Here is a 13603-nt window from a genome sequence, read left to right on the forward strand (position 1 = left end):
TATAAGGTTACTAAGAACCTTATAAATAAATGTTCAGTGTAACTACCATTTGTCACACGGACCACATCCCAGCCTATAGCCGAGTTCTTCCCAAACGTTGATAAATGTGTCTTCAGTAATAGTAGCAACAGCAGCTTCAATCCGATTTATTAATCTATGGTGGTTAACAGGATAAATCGCATATCATTTATAACTGAAAGTTTAATTTAATACATTTAATAAAGAGTTAAAACCCCGATAATCATTTGTAAACATTCTGTATAATGGGACAAATAATATCCCATTATTTACTATCCAATGAAACTCCTAAAAATGCTACATATTTTTCTTCGTCTTGTTGATTTCCAAACACGGTTATAGCTTTATCCGTTGTTGAATAAATTTCTTTTACTTGAAGGTGAATACACAGCTGTTGAAATTTCGGGGGATGGCTTCATAAAATGTGGCCGGGCTACTGCAGGAATAGAGAAATGAATCAGCCGCGATTCGAAGTGTTATCCTTGAGTTTCAATGTGGATTCGGATTGGTTCAATATGGTGTCTCCCACTCCATCAGAACATGTTGATTGGACAGAATTTGCTAAAGGTATTGGCATAGTATGTCATATATCTTCGTCAGCATGTGACGCTTCATACTCTGGGCAACTTGGTGAGTTTAATTACTTTCAGTATTTATTCTATTGTCAATATCGTATAATTTACAAAATGATCACATCATCATTTACAGAACTCTAATTAATTATAAGAAACACAAATACACAGAAACACGGGCTACAAAGATAAGAGTTGACGATGCCATATTTTGGCTCAAGAGTCTCAAGTGCCAAACGTAGCTCTTTGTATGAAAATCAATTAAACTATATCCTCTTTATACATATATATATATATAATATATATATATATATTATATATATATATATATATATATATATATATATATATATATATTGTGGCCTCCCTTAACAAAGGAGTAGTAGGCGCATGAAGCTCAACTTATCTTATTGATAGCTAATCAGCGCGACCACGAAATCAAATCGCTTCCCTATTTGAAGTATATAATACTCTAATGGAGTTTTTTTATATCCTGTTTTCTTTTTTTTTAACAACAATCATCTTAATATTGATCAAATTGGGCCCGGTCCCAATCTCTCAATTGATAATTGGAGTTCTACTGTGTATGGATCAATCAAAATATATATTCATTTGAATTTAGTAAACATAACACAATACCGTTATGAAGAATAAGCATAAAAAATTGGTCAAGATTAACGTCTCATGCTCACAATATCAAAATACTTGCATATGGGAAGCTTTTGCTAAACCTCTCCAATCGTACTCTGGGTAAAACTATGTTTTCCCTTATGAATTTGATTGATCCGGGTGTGAATGAAGGTTTTCTCTGACCAAAACCTAGCACTCATATATGTACAGATTTAAAACCGTCATCACTCGCAACTGTACAAACGACGAATTACAGTGATCGATCCAACCGGGCATTAGTCTCATAGAAAGAGTACAGATTTTGAAAAGGAAGTAGAAAAACAATGTAGGATTTCTCTTCATTTTTCACTCGATTTAAGTATTTATTCATTTGAGAAAAATGGTTAAACAGTCAACATCAATATGTGTTCTACAAATTTATTTATTTATTTATTTATTAACTAGATACAAATAGCGAATTTGAATGAAACCTAGTTCAAATTAAATTCTCATTGTTGAGAAATTAATGGAAGAACTGATGTTTTTTTAAATTTCAGTCAAGGTAAGCGGAGTACTTTTGCTGATAGGATTCGGCAGTTGGCTATGCTGCAAGTTATTGAAACTGTACACAGTTGGCGCACTTGGAGATGATAATGACAGCACAAATCAGCCTGGTCACTCATCTTTCAACTCCTTCCTCAAGGTAATTCTATCGTTCAATATTTATCACTGATAATATTCAAGGATATTTATCTATGATTTTGATATATTGTAGGCTATATATTACATATCATACACTGTTTTTGATACCAAGAAGTAGACATTATTTACTCATTGTAATTACAAAATATATGTTTTTAATACATGACCTGTTGGTCGTATGCCAGGCTACAAGAAAATTTTGGCAAATGCATTCATGAATTCTATTCAGCTTTATCTAAATCATCTTTTTTGTGAATTAAGAAGATAACCTCTTCTGAAAAATTGTCTGGCATCATCCCTGTATCATAAATATGATTATGAAATTGAGTAGCAAGTTTAAGAATTGATCTGGAGCTGATTTGAAAAATTCTGTCGGTATGCCGTCGGCGCCCAGAGCTTTTTGCTGTTGCATTCTCCTTTTTCAAGTACTAAATTCAGTTATCCTTTCGTTATTTTGCATTCTTTTCGTCTTCCATGAGAGATGTGGCATATACCATATTATCTGCCTCGATTTCAACGGCAAGCAACTTTTTAATATGTTTTACAAACTTTCAACAACTATCTGGCCCGTACACTTGAAGAATGTTCTCTTAAACGTTTTTACCGTTTACTAAAACTGTTTCGAGTCGCGCACATTTTGTAAGATTCTTCTAATATTTTCATAATACTTGGCCTTTTTGTTTTCACACAACTGGATGTAGTTTTTGTTTTCTTCTACATAAATTTGTCTAACTTGTTGAGTATTTATCCTCCTAAAATGTATCAGGGACAGCTTCTTTTTCTCGCATCACACTCCCAGTCAAACTATTTCTGTTTCGCATGCTATATTCTCATTTAGAAAATCTTCTTACCTTCTGCTTCATAAACGATATTGTTAAGATCATCAATGCGGCCTGATTACTATCGTGTAATAAAATAAAATTCTGTTCTGTGATAACTTATTAAGTACTCTGTTACATTTACCTTTGACCAAATCAGCTTAGAAGTAGCTTTAAATTTTCACTTTTTAGGTTAGGTTAGCTTAGAAATGCCTGCTTTCAACTGCACTTGACTTGTGGTATGAAAAACATTCAAAACTATTTATAACTTCTCTTTTATCATCAGATGCAGTCCTCCCTTTTAACACAACATGTTAAATTCCTCACTCATATTCAGTATTCTACGCCTAATCATATTCAAAATTTCATCTTGAGAATTTTGATTAACTAGCAATAACAAGCTTAGCAATGAGAGAATTGCAGCTTTTCATGTCATCATCCAATGAGATTCAAGTCATAACTATGGCATAATCAAACCAATCACAAACTTGCCAGTATAAGACTAGCATTTCCATTGTAATGGCAACGATCTATGGGAGTTGAATAAGAAGGAATTCAATCAATGACAAGTTGTTCATAAATAGAGAAACAATCTATCCTAAAAACGCCATTAAATATACTTCATTCATCAACAAATATCCACAACAAAGAGAGGACAGATGTAACAGATCATCGCCATTCTGTCATCAAATATTTCATCATTGTTATTTTTTGTAAAAAACTATCTTAACTAGGTACCTCATTTTATTATCAACAAATTTCAATGACAACAGATAATAAGTAACAGTCTACTATTCTACTTTGTCAATTTAGGTTTTCTGGTAGTTATGGCTATTTATTATTATGTCTGGATATTCATCATTTTTCCCTCATATCCCTGTGTCCCTTATGTGCCTGCGCGGGGTCTACCAGTTCTATTGGGAAATCCAGCCCTGTCGGCCTCTATCATCTCATTCATTATTCACTAGTTCTTCTTCTTTATTATTGAATTATTCAAAAATCGGGACATACATTTAGTTAGTTCAACTGATGCTTTACTAATCTTTACTGTTCTACAAATGATTAATGTTGCTTTAATAATCTTGTAATTTTATTCTCTCCTCAGACCTGCTACTTTGGGCCAACAAACGTGAATGAGGATGAATCAAACTCTGTATCTAGTCAAAAAAGTAGAACTCATATCGTACGTAAATCATTTTCTTGTAAAAACTGATTTTTCAATCTATTGTGATCTTATGCGTGATTTATTTTTGCTTTTTCTCACAAGTTTATAATCTCAAACAAGTTACCTATCACGATTGCATGGTATTGTTTTTGTTAAGAGTTCAAACACGATTAATTTAAAGCGAAATTCAGAACTTGAGGGAATGGAACAAGCTGGGACTTGAAGCCTCATTCTTATAATTTATCATTTCAAATGGAGTTGCTAAGAATCTACTCCAAGAAATAACCTGCATAAATTCCTAGAAGTAAAACCTACCTGATTCGTTATTACGTGCTATTGTAATCTCCAATATTTATTTCCAATTTGTTATATCACTTCTGTCCGCAAATATACGTTTTTCATTATTTTTCTCACATTTTATTTCTATGCCTTGCCTCATTATCATTTGTAATTCATATATATCTCTATATCTATGAAAGGCTAAGCCCCGACAGACTGAAATCACACCACAGCCCAAACTACTGAGCCTAAAAACTTGAAATTTTGCACAATAGTTTATGGTAGCCTCAAAACATCCACTAAGAAAGAATTTTCAGAAATTTGCCCCCCTGAGGGAGCTGGGGCCCCCCAAAAAATTTGTACTTTTTAACCGTTCATTTCACAGCAAAGTCATAAGGAACTTTTTTGTTCAGCTACGAAAAAAAATTGGATCTATGCAGAAAAATTCTGATCAGGAGCACAGGGGGGTTCAGGAGAGGGCATTTTTCGAAAATTTCGATGTAAAATCACACTACAGCTCAAACTAATTGGCCTACAGACTTAAAACTTTGTACAAATATTCTTCAAACATGCTAGACGCGCACTAAGAACGGATTTTGAGATATTTTGCCTCTAAGGGTTTCAAAGGATGAAAAAGGATCCTATTAAGTAAGGTTATGAACATGGTAAAGTGAACGCCATATGGAACTGAGATAATTGACATATGATATTCTAACATATGTTGTAATCATTGGAAAGCTTAAAATAATTTTGTCAATCAGCTGATCAAATTAATTTTGTCGCGAGCTTGCCACGTGTGTATTCCATATTGTTGTATGCTTGGCCACACATTTCGTTTTGCGCCTTCTATCAGCTGTATGGAGTCTCATACATTCCGATTGGAAAAGAGCACATAGATTTTCTTTGGTTAGGAGTATGTTTGTTGATAATTATTTTCCAAATTTAAATTTTATTGCTATCAAAAATCATATTGAAAACTTTCTTAATAGACAACAAGATTACAAAAATATACCTACATTTATTTGTAGCACGGCCAGAAAAAGACAAATTTGAGTACTAGCAGTGAGTTCATTCAATATAACTTATATACAGGGTGTTTCAGAAGTAGTGTCGAGAATTTTAGGGTATTGTACCTGGATGCTAGGAGACTACAAATGTCATATTTGAAGTGTCCAAAACTCAGCGGTTATCCTTATAGCTGCCATTTTGTTTTTTTCATTTAAAAATTTTTATCTCAAGAACGAAATGTTGTATTGATCTGAAATTTGGCATGAATATTTATGCTATAAAGACTCAACTATAAAAAATAAAAAAAAAAAAATTCGTTGAAATTTTTCAAAATGGCGGCCATTTTAAATTTTTGATGGCGAATATCTCGAAAACCGTCCATTTTACAGAAAATTTACAAGAGACAAAAAAGTTAGCAAATTTTTTCACAATTCCAATGATACCTAATTTATTAAGATTGGTCGAAGAATAACAGAGGAATTAATTCTTATTACAGAAATATACAAGAATAACTTTCCTCCAAATTTTATTTTACATTGAAAAATATTAATTTCACTCAAATCGGTTCACTGATACTAATGCAGCAATTGCTCAAAATGCCGTCCTTCAACTTGATTACACAGTCTGCACCTTTCAATCATGGACCGTCGAACTGCTATAAAAGCATTTTCATCATCTTGAATGGCACCTGCTGCAGCAACCACTCTTGCCACAAGGTCTTCTTCGTTTTCTACTGGCGTGCTGTAAACAAGGTCTTTCATATGGCCCCAGAAAAAAAAATCTAAAGGGTTGAGGTCAGGTGAACGTGCGGGCCACGGTACTGGTCCACCCCGCCCAATCCACCGCTGACGATAGGTCATGTTCAGAAAGTCCGTAACAACATTTCCGAAATGAGCAGGGGCACCATCATGTTGAAACCAAATATTATATCTGTTTGCAAGAGGCACATCTTCCAAAAGTTCTGGTAGTATGTCTCTTAAAAAAGTAATGTACGTGGGAGAATTCAGACGATTAGGAAGAATGTATGGTCCAATCACGCGATTACCTAAGATACCCGTCCAAACATTCAGCGAAAATCTATGCTGATAACCACGCACTTTGACCTCATGAGGATTGTCTAAGGCCCAGACGTGACTGTTGCGAGAGTTGAAGATTCCTTCTCTTGTAAAGCTGGACTCATCGGTAAATAACACATTTTCTAGAAAATTTGGTTGGATAATGTCTTGCTGAAGAAACCAACGGGCACAGTTTACTCTTGGCTCATAGTCGCGTTCAACCAATGAGTGAACTTTTTGAAAGCGGAAGGGGTGAAGTCTTTCCTTGTTTAGTACACGCCACACAGAAGAAGCACTTGAATTGATTTGCTTTGCAACTGCTCTCGTACTCGTTCTAGGATTGAAATCGAATTTCTGCAATACTTCCTCTTCAAAAGCAACATTTCGAACTGCTCGAGGCCTACCAGCAATTACCCTGTTCCGTTCAAATGAACCAACTTCTCTCAGCCGATTGTGAGTTCTTGTGAACACCTTGTCGGAAGGGAGACGGCGGTTTGGAAATGCAGCTGCATACATTCTTCTTGCTTCGGTCGCATTGCCAAGAGCTGCTCCATACATGAAGTGAATATCGGTGTACTCCAGCGAACTAAATTCCATTACAATAATTAAATATTTGTGTAGAAGCAACGTAAGAAAATATTGAAACTGGAAATTTAAGATAGAAATAAGACCTAGGAAACGTGAGACTAAGAAATAGGAAGCACTACATCTGGTTCTTTACTTTTAATGATTTTAATGAAACAACAATACTTTTACAAGACAAACATTATCATCTGAAAACTATTGTAAAATCATCTGTTTGCCCATATGGAGCCATACCGAGTTTCAAAGCTTCATCTTAAATACATCTGGAATTAAAAAATTAATATTGATCTTTAAATGGTGAAAAGTGGTCATGCATGCAGTACGAAAAAATTAATTTCTCTGTTATTCTTCGACCAATCTTAATAAATTAGGTATCATTGGAATCGTGAAAAAATTTGCTAATTTTTTTGTCTCTTGTAAATTTTCTGTAAAATGGACGGTTTTCGAGATATTTGCCATCAAAAATTTAAAATGGCCGCCATTTTGAAAAATTTCAACGAAAATTTTTTTTTTTATTTTTTATAGTTGAGTCTTTATAGCATAAATATTCATGCCAAATTTCAGATCAATACAACATTTCGTTCTTGAGATAAAAATTTTTAAGTGAAAAAAACAAAATGGCAGCTATAAGGATAACCGCTGAGTTTTGGACACTTCAAATATGACATTTGTAGTCTCCTAGCATCCAGGTACAATACCCTAAAATTCTCGACACTACTTCTGAAACACCCTGTATATATTTTTTTCGTTAATATTTTGTGAATAAAAAGTACGAGTTGATGAGAGATGTGAGTAAATCCTTATATTTGATCCAAATGGTTATTCATAATTATTGTAGTAGTCGGGGTCACTGCAATCAAAAGTTTTTTATTCTGTGGCTAATAAATTTCATACGTATTGATTGTCCATAATGTATCCAGTGTCCACAATGGAAGTGATTGAACTAAGTACTGAAATTAATGGCTTACTGGTCCCTCATAGAATTTATAGTATTCCTGGTGATTGAACCTGTCTTTTTTCAAAGCGTTGACTATTAATAATAGAGCTTTATTTATAAATAGCTTACCCGGCGAACTTCGTACCGCCAAAATGTCAATGTATCTCATGTCACACTTAAATTTATTTGGTGAATCATGAAATTTATCTGAAAATCAATATTTTCATTCACATCTCAATACGGACTTCCTATGTGCTTTGTCATGCAGCATTCATTATTCCGAAAACATATTCTTCTCAATCAATTGGTAATAATATCTATTAGTAAAGTGTTGAATTAAAATAAAATAGGTTAAATCAGTGTTTCAAAGATGAATTCAATGATTTCATAGTTGTTGATTGTCAATAGATGGTCCAGGAAAAATGAAATGTACGATGAATCACACAGGATTCCATATTCTTTCCATCTTCCATTTTAGGATGAATATAAGCTAAGCTAAATTCAAATAGGTTGTAAATTATCCTCTCATTCTTCAGTAATCAATGAATGCAATATGAACAACTCTCTTTCATGAGCTGAATAACTTTTTTCAACATTTTCCAGTTTCTCAATGATAGGGGAGTGATAATTATTTGTATAAGTCTTCTAAGGAACCATTATCTACACAGCTGGTACCAATCAACTACACTTCAACTCTAAACTACCGTTTCAATACCAGTACACAATTTATCACAGGGTGACATGTTTATTACAGCTGTTAACTTTGGATGCTAAATCATATTACCATGATCATCTTTCCGTTCTTCAGTAGCCGCTCGGGCGACAATTTCGAAGCATAGGTCTGTAAAATAGATTAATAAATAATAATTATTATTAGCCCCCCTATTAAAATTTCTGTTCAGAAACAATCCCCAATATTCACACAACATATTCCCAAAGTTTCATGCCGTTATGTCAAGACGTTTTCAAGTCTACAGGGAACAAACATACATTCATCCTTATCTATATAGATTTACATTGAAATGAAAGCCTCTCTAAATGGAGGTAGAATGATAAGGTTGACAACTTTCAGTTCTGTTGTTTTAACATTCTTTTTCAAATCACTTTCGAAAAGCTCATGTAGTACTATATCTACTTTTGTTTTTGAGCAACTTCTGGCGCTATCATAGTTTCACCACTATTCTGTTCCACAGTCCTATCTCTTGCAGTCGTTAACTATATATCTATAATTAATAAAGTAAAGAACTGGCTTATACACGTACGGGATAGGAAAATTATGTTTGACGCATCATCACGTCTGAACTACTGGACGAATTAACTTGAAATGTTGCATATAGATTCTTAATTAACTAAGGATGGTTATAGGCCTATTTTCAATTCTTCAAAATTTCACCACGTCAAGTTTTCAGTTTGTCAAGTTTTGAAATAGATCCTTGCGGAGCACGGGTTCCTGCTAGTTATATATAACATCCTTCACACTTTCATTGCATATGAAAAAGCATGATACGTAACAAGAGTTTACCAATAAAGTTTGTTTTTGTATCAGAAAGTTCATTTGAAGCTCCAATATTAGTACGTGTTACAGTGGTTTTGGTGTGATTTGGAATAAATAGGATTGTGATAAGGAATAATAGGTAACCTATTTTGAAATACTCCAAATCAACTTGGAACTAGTTCACTCATGATAATTTTTATTTTTCAAACAACTTTGAACTTTTCTTCGCATTTTTTCCTGTCATCACTGTTAGGTGTCATTAAAACAACGTAGGTAATTTTGCAAAAAATAGAGTTGTAATGATTAATAATTAACAATTCAAATTTATTTACTGATCATCTATCATATGCTTGAAACTGTATTTTCACAGTAAATATTTTGACAATGTCACCAATGATTTATTTATTTTTAAACTGAGAAGATTGAGTACAATGTACTTGGAGGTGAAAAATGTTGATTTAACAATATTATTTATTGAAATAATGTTGATTATTTATGAATAGGAGTTTTTTTGCCATTTTAGTTCAATTTTCCTCAGTGATCCTATTCACCCTTTTTTATCAGTTTCTTTTCACTTTCAAGAGGATTTCTAATCGACGTTTATATCTGCCATTCTTCGATCAACTCTCATTTAAGATGGATCATTGTTTTGTATCTGGATTGTGAACTGATTATTAATAATACCACAGTTTGTTCCGTCACAGTTCTTAGTTCTTATGGTACTGTTCACAAATTGGTAGGTTTAAAATGTGTGAACAGTCCCATAAGAATACTAATGTTTCTCTACAATAACAATTGGAAATCATAGCACCCTTTTAATATTTATTTTTTTAATTATATGTAGTCCTAAATATATTCCAGTCAATATAGACATTAAAAAGGGGGTGTGCTTGCAATTTATATTGTAGTTCTGATTTTTTAATATATTATTTAGGTACATAAGAGAAGACCAGAACCAATTTCTTCATGCAAAATCTCCTTGTGCTAGATACAGTATGGCCCAAAAACCTCGTATTTTCTACTCATTTTCCAGTTTTCAGCTATTTCTGCCAAATCTCGTAATCGGCCAGGAAAATTTGTTCTCGCCTTTTTTTAGATTATAAAATTCTGAATGAAATGATATCATTCGGAACTCTCTATCTCCAATGAGTACTGAGTTATGAATTTTCAAAAATGAGTGAAATTTGAAGAAAAAATAAATTTTGATGAAATTTTGTTTTTGATCAAGTATATCTTCCGATTGTTGCCATTAAGATGTATAATTCAAAATCCCTCTGGGCGTATTTTTGTGCTCTACAATCTGAGATCAGGTAGAGCGCTCTATTTCATATAGATTACCAGGTACACCTGACAACAATGCTCCTTGTGTTGTGAAAAACACCTCATTTCCAGCTTCAACCATCATCAACAACTACATTGTCCTCACATTGATATTTCGCACAATGACATAAGTTCAAGGGATCATGTTCTATGAGAATCATACGTTGATTGCACTCCATTTCAGTATTTCCTAGTGGAGAGGCGCGCTTAAGGACACCTCAAGGATCAAAATTTCTAACACTTATAACTTTTGACACAATTCTCAGATTTCATCTTACCTTGTTATCTTACCATCTTAGATTGTAGAACACAAAAATACGCCCAGGGGGATAATGAATCATACATCTAAATGGTAACAATCGGAAGATATACTTGATCAAAAACTAAATTTTATCAAAATTTATTTTTTCTTCAAATTTCACTCATTTTTGAAAATTCATAACTCAGTAGTCATTGGAGATAGAGAGTTCCAAATGATATCATTTAATTCAGAATTTTATACTTTAAAAAAAGGCGAGAGCAAATTTTCCTGTCCGTTTACGAGATTTGGCAGAAATAGCTGGAAAATGAGCAGAAAATAATTATGTTTTTGGGCCACTCTGTATCTAGCACAAGGAAATTTTGCATGAAGAAATTGGTTCGGGACTTCTCTTATGTACCCATATAATATTTTGAAAAATCAGAACCACAATATAAATTGCATGCACCAATGTATATAGTGACTGGACTACGAAATGTGCCGCTTTATGCTCAGCATAGTAGAAATTAATAGGAAAGCTGGACTTTACACCTTGTGTAAAATTGATACATTGTTTTTAGATGTATGAAAAATGTCTCAAATATATTTGTATACCTATCAAAGTTACTAGTTGGTACTGATAAAAGTGAAGCTCAAAGTAATCTTTGTTCAGTGAAATCCAGTTAGAAAAGATTTAGTATGCTGTACAATTATGTTTTTACTGTACAAATGTGTTTTTTCAAAGTAAATTCAATTTGAGAAGTATTACGAAAAATCGAAATAATCGAGCAACTCATGGATAGATTATTTCCAAAACGAATGAATGCGTAAGTATTTCACCTATTTTCTATCGGAGGTGAAAATAGGCTGTGAGCCAGTGAGGTTCAATAGTGGGTATAGATACAATTTTGTAAGTATTTTTGTTTTCTCAAGTTTATAAGGTAACACTTTTATCATGTCAAATTTTAGAATACTTGAAATATCCTCAAAATATTGTGAGAGATATGTTACTGAACTAGTCAAATAATTTATATTCATTACATTGTTGATAATTTCTATCATATAATCATCGACCAATTATATATTTAGCGACTGGTTAAAAAATAGTTTGGAATCAGGGTTTCACAATAATAAATATTATCAATAAAGAAGCAGTGAAGTTTGAGAAAATTATGAGTATAAAAATTCTCACCTGATGTTTTTCATTGATTTTTTGTTGGATGCTGAACGGGATTTGAAATGTGCAATTATCCAAAAATCATTTCTAATAAACCAGATAATTATTGTGTTTGAAGCTATCATAAGGTAATTTATTGAGATTGAGTTATTGGGATTCTATTGTACAAGTTCTCATACTAACTGAACTGTTATACAATTAATCTAATAAGTATCGAATTTCTCTTTAACATTAGTATCCGGTATTTAAGTCAGGACGTGTTTCAAAGCACTGGGTCCATCTTTATCTAGAGATGTTCCTTATTCACAGGAAGCATAACTTGGGAAATTTATACTGGGGAAAAAAGAGAATGTTTTTATCTATAAATATTGAAGAATTTTGTTCTATATAATCTTTCTTTTTGCAGAAATTCAATGAAAAACATGATAATTTTAAACGTCACACAAGGTATGAAAGAGCTGCAAGAAATGGAAATATTTTTAAGGCTCCTCATCAAGCATCTCTATTCCAGAGGTTGAAATTCCTTGTATCGCCAGATTCATTCAATGGAAAGGTATGTAATTGACTTGCAATTAATTGAAGATGTAAATTATTCAGAAAATATTTTTTTTACAATCATGCTCACTTGATATAATCATTATTAAGTCTCGACAAAAATCAAATGCTGAATGACTGCTACTTTACTGCTTTATCGCCAACTCTAGTCTATTTTAGAGTAATCTAGTTTGTATGATTCGGGTTTTTTCTTCTTTATTCTTACAATAAGCACACTATTCAAATAATCGGGAAATACAAAATAAGGTTCCTGATAAATGAATCTATTTGAAATCAGGTCGTTGCTGTATTTTGAACATTTAGTTCAACTCTGTATTATATAACATTAAATAGAGCTCACACGTATGATACTTTCCAATGAATTATGAAGATATTATTTTAAATTAGTATACGATTAGTTGGATTTCAGCACTCCTTCACAATAAACACCAGATGTGTTTGAATGTTAAACAAACAGTCACTATTGTCTTGAAAATAACATTATGCAGCCAGAACCTTCTGTATACGTCATAATATCCCATTCACTACAATCATCAGTCTACTTAATTAATTTATCTATCTATTCAGGGAAATTAGTATTCTACATTGTATTCGTATTGAATTTACTGTGTATTATGAATAATTTATTCTATTATAATCAAATTCAATTCGGTTTGCAGTCAACAACAGACTCGTCAAGTAAATCGAGTCCAATGTGTTCAGCCCAACTATCTTCATTTTCGAGTCCAATTTTCTGCAAGCCGAGCCTCTCCATGGACAGTCTAGGTTTGTTTGGCAATGCTCGTGAGAATTCGATCGACAGCATCTCTGAGCTGAGTTATGAGGTAGAGTCGACTTCGGCAGCTGTGGCGAGACTCGATTTGCTGCAACAAGAGATCGATCAAATAAAGTATAACTGCCTTTCGATGGATCAAGACTTCATCACCATCAAATGCAACAGGAACCTTCCCGGACTATCCAATTTGATTGAGACTGGCGAGGATAATCCAAGCACACCAACCTCGGAGGAGATTCAGAAAGCAAAAACTTGTTTCAAAGGTAAGTGCAGCTGTGGATGTAATGTTGTGCAG

The 13603-nt window shown here is 33.0% G+C and overlaps 1 protein-coding gene and 1 long non-coding RNA gene across 9 annotated transcripts in view; one reads left to right on the plus strand and one right to left on the minus strand.

Moving 5' to 3' along the window:
• The window catches only part of LOC111054142, a 75559-nt gene that overhangs the window by 23693 nt on the left and 38263 nt on the right, over positions 1-13603 (plus strand). For 6 of the 8 annotated variants that reach the window (XM_039441545.1, XM_039441541.1, XM_039441543.1 and 3 more), the window contains 5 exons: positions 398-648; positions 1757-1902; positions 3825-3902; positions 12385-12531; positions 13193-13571. In XM_039441545.1, the coding sequence (XP_039297479.1) occupies positions 441-648; positions 1757-1902; positions 3825-3902; positions 12385-12531; positions 13193-13571 (958 nt within the window). In that variant the 5' untranslated portion in view covers positions 398-440. The remainder of the gene's footprint in view (positions 1-397; positions 649-1756; positions 1903-3824; positions 3903-12384; positions 12532-13192; positions 13572-13603) is intronic. The other 2 variants (XM_039441544.1, XM_039441546.1) reach the window with 1 other exon arrangement.
• Positions 13124-13603, minus strand: part of LOC120354419 — a 39387-nt gene continuing 38907 nt past the window's right edge. Inside the window, exon 2 of the long non-coding RNA XR_005573002.1 lies at positions 13124-13396. This is a non-coding gene — a long non-coding RNA (uncharacterized LOC120354419). The remainder of the gene's footprint in view (positions 13397-13603) is intronic.

The sequence above is a fragment of the Nilaparvata lugens genome, chromosome X (assembly GCF_014356525.2).
Source record: "Nilaparvata lugens isolate BPH chromosome X, ASM1435652v1, whole genome shotgun sequence".
Classification (NCBI taxonomy): domain Eukaryota; kingdom Metazoa; phylum Arthropoda; class Insecta; order Hemiptera; family Delphacidae; genus Nilaparvata; species Nilaparvata lugens.